A 1,335-nucleotide genomic window follows, 5' to 3' on the forward strand; every position below is an offset into this window, starting at 1 on the left:
AACAAAAGCAAGGAATTTAAATGTCTAAATGATTTAAAAATTGATTTAAAATGAATTAAAAGTTAAGAATAGAAAATGATGATATATAAAATACAGTGTCACACCAAAATGTGTAGGTTTATTTGATAACACTTTAGATTAGGGAACAATATTCACTATTACCTAGTTGCTCATTAGCATGCATATTACTAGCATATTGGTTGTTTATATGTACTTATAAAGCACATACGAATGCCTTATTCCGCATTGCCATAATAACCCTACCCAATACCTAAACATAACTACTACAAAACAACTACCTACTTACTATCAATAAGCAGCGAATTAAAAAAAAAAAAAGTTAATAGTGAATAGTGAAGAGTTATTGTTTATTCTTCATTAATGGTCTGTGATGTTTGTGTTTTCAGACAGTGAAGGCACAATTAAAGATACCTCATTTGTGAAAATATTTCTGATGATGCATCCTTGGTACATATCGTCCACCGATTTATCCAAGAAACTGCTGCTACAGTATCCTTTATCTACAACACCTTCCGGTTGTATTTTTCATACAATCAATATATTTCAACTTAATTAGATGGTTACAACCCATGTTAGATTGACTGGAGCTAACATAAAAAGTGCTGTAAAACCTGATATCCTTTGGGTCAACCAAAGTACTAGTGTTTTCATTCTTGTTAAAGTTAATTACAGTATGTAAAGCTAAATTAAAGAATATTTGATGCAAATCTATGAAATCTGGACTATGCATTGATAACTTAAAATTCCATGAAGGTAATTTTTTCCCCATATTTTCTTTTTGGGTTACATGTTCTGTTGTAAGGTTTGCTGGTGTTAACATAAAATGAAAGCCTAAAATTAAAACTTTACACCCTTAACAAATATACAGGTCACAGGCAGGCAGCACTGAAGATATCAGAGCCAAAATATGCCACCTCGTCAAGTAAGACATCATTTAAACTCTCCATTGTATGTCTTATCTTCTCTTTTTCATTGCATTTTCTCTCCGCTCTTTTTGTATGTAGGTACTGGATTTCCGAATTTCCAGTAGAGTTTGATCTGAATCCTGCTTTGGCTGACCAGATAAAAGACCTGAGAGAGAACCTGAACACTGGCGGCAATGAAACACAGAGTCAACTGATTGATGTAGAGAATGTGTAAGTTTACAGACACACACCCACACACTTATTGTCATCTTCCCACTCTGAAAAGGTTAAGCGGTTCACCAAAAATGAAAGTTCTGTCATTTATGGCTTGTTCACACCGGGACGAATATTGCGCGCTATTATCGCCGATGTTTAAAGCCTCGTGACTAAACAAAGGGCGCCAATGTGA

At 34.1% G+C, this 1,335-nt stretch overlaps 1 protein-coding gene across 1 annotated transcript; it reads left to right on the forward strand.

Moving 5' to 3' along the window:
• Window positions 1-407: 407 nt before the first annotated feature.
• Window positions 408-1,161, forward strand: LOC107682910 (RAS guanyl-releasing protein 2-A-like; the record flags this gene model as incomplete). Its single annotated transcript, XM_016479025.1, has 3 exons — window positions 408-510; window positions 890-943; window positions 1,026-1,161. Coding segments are annotated over 3 exons (293 nt in total), but the record flags the coding sequence as incomplete, so codon positions are not given.
• Window positions 1,162-1,335: the final 174 nt, after the last annotated feature.

This window comes from Sinocyclocheilus anshuiensis, unplaced genomic scaffold, assembly GCF_001515605.1.
Source record: "Sinocyclocheilus anshuiensis isolate Anshui unplaced genomic scaffold, SAMN03320099.WGS_v1.1 C32714774, whole genome shotgun sequence".
Taxonomy (NCBI): Eukaryota; Metazoa; Chordata; class Actinopteri; order Cypriniformes; family Cyprinidae; genus Sinocyclocheilus; species Sinocyclocheilus anshuiensis.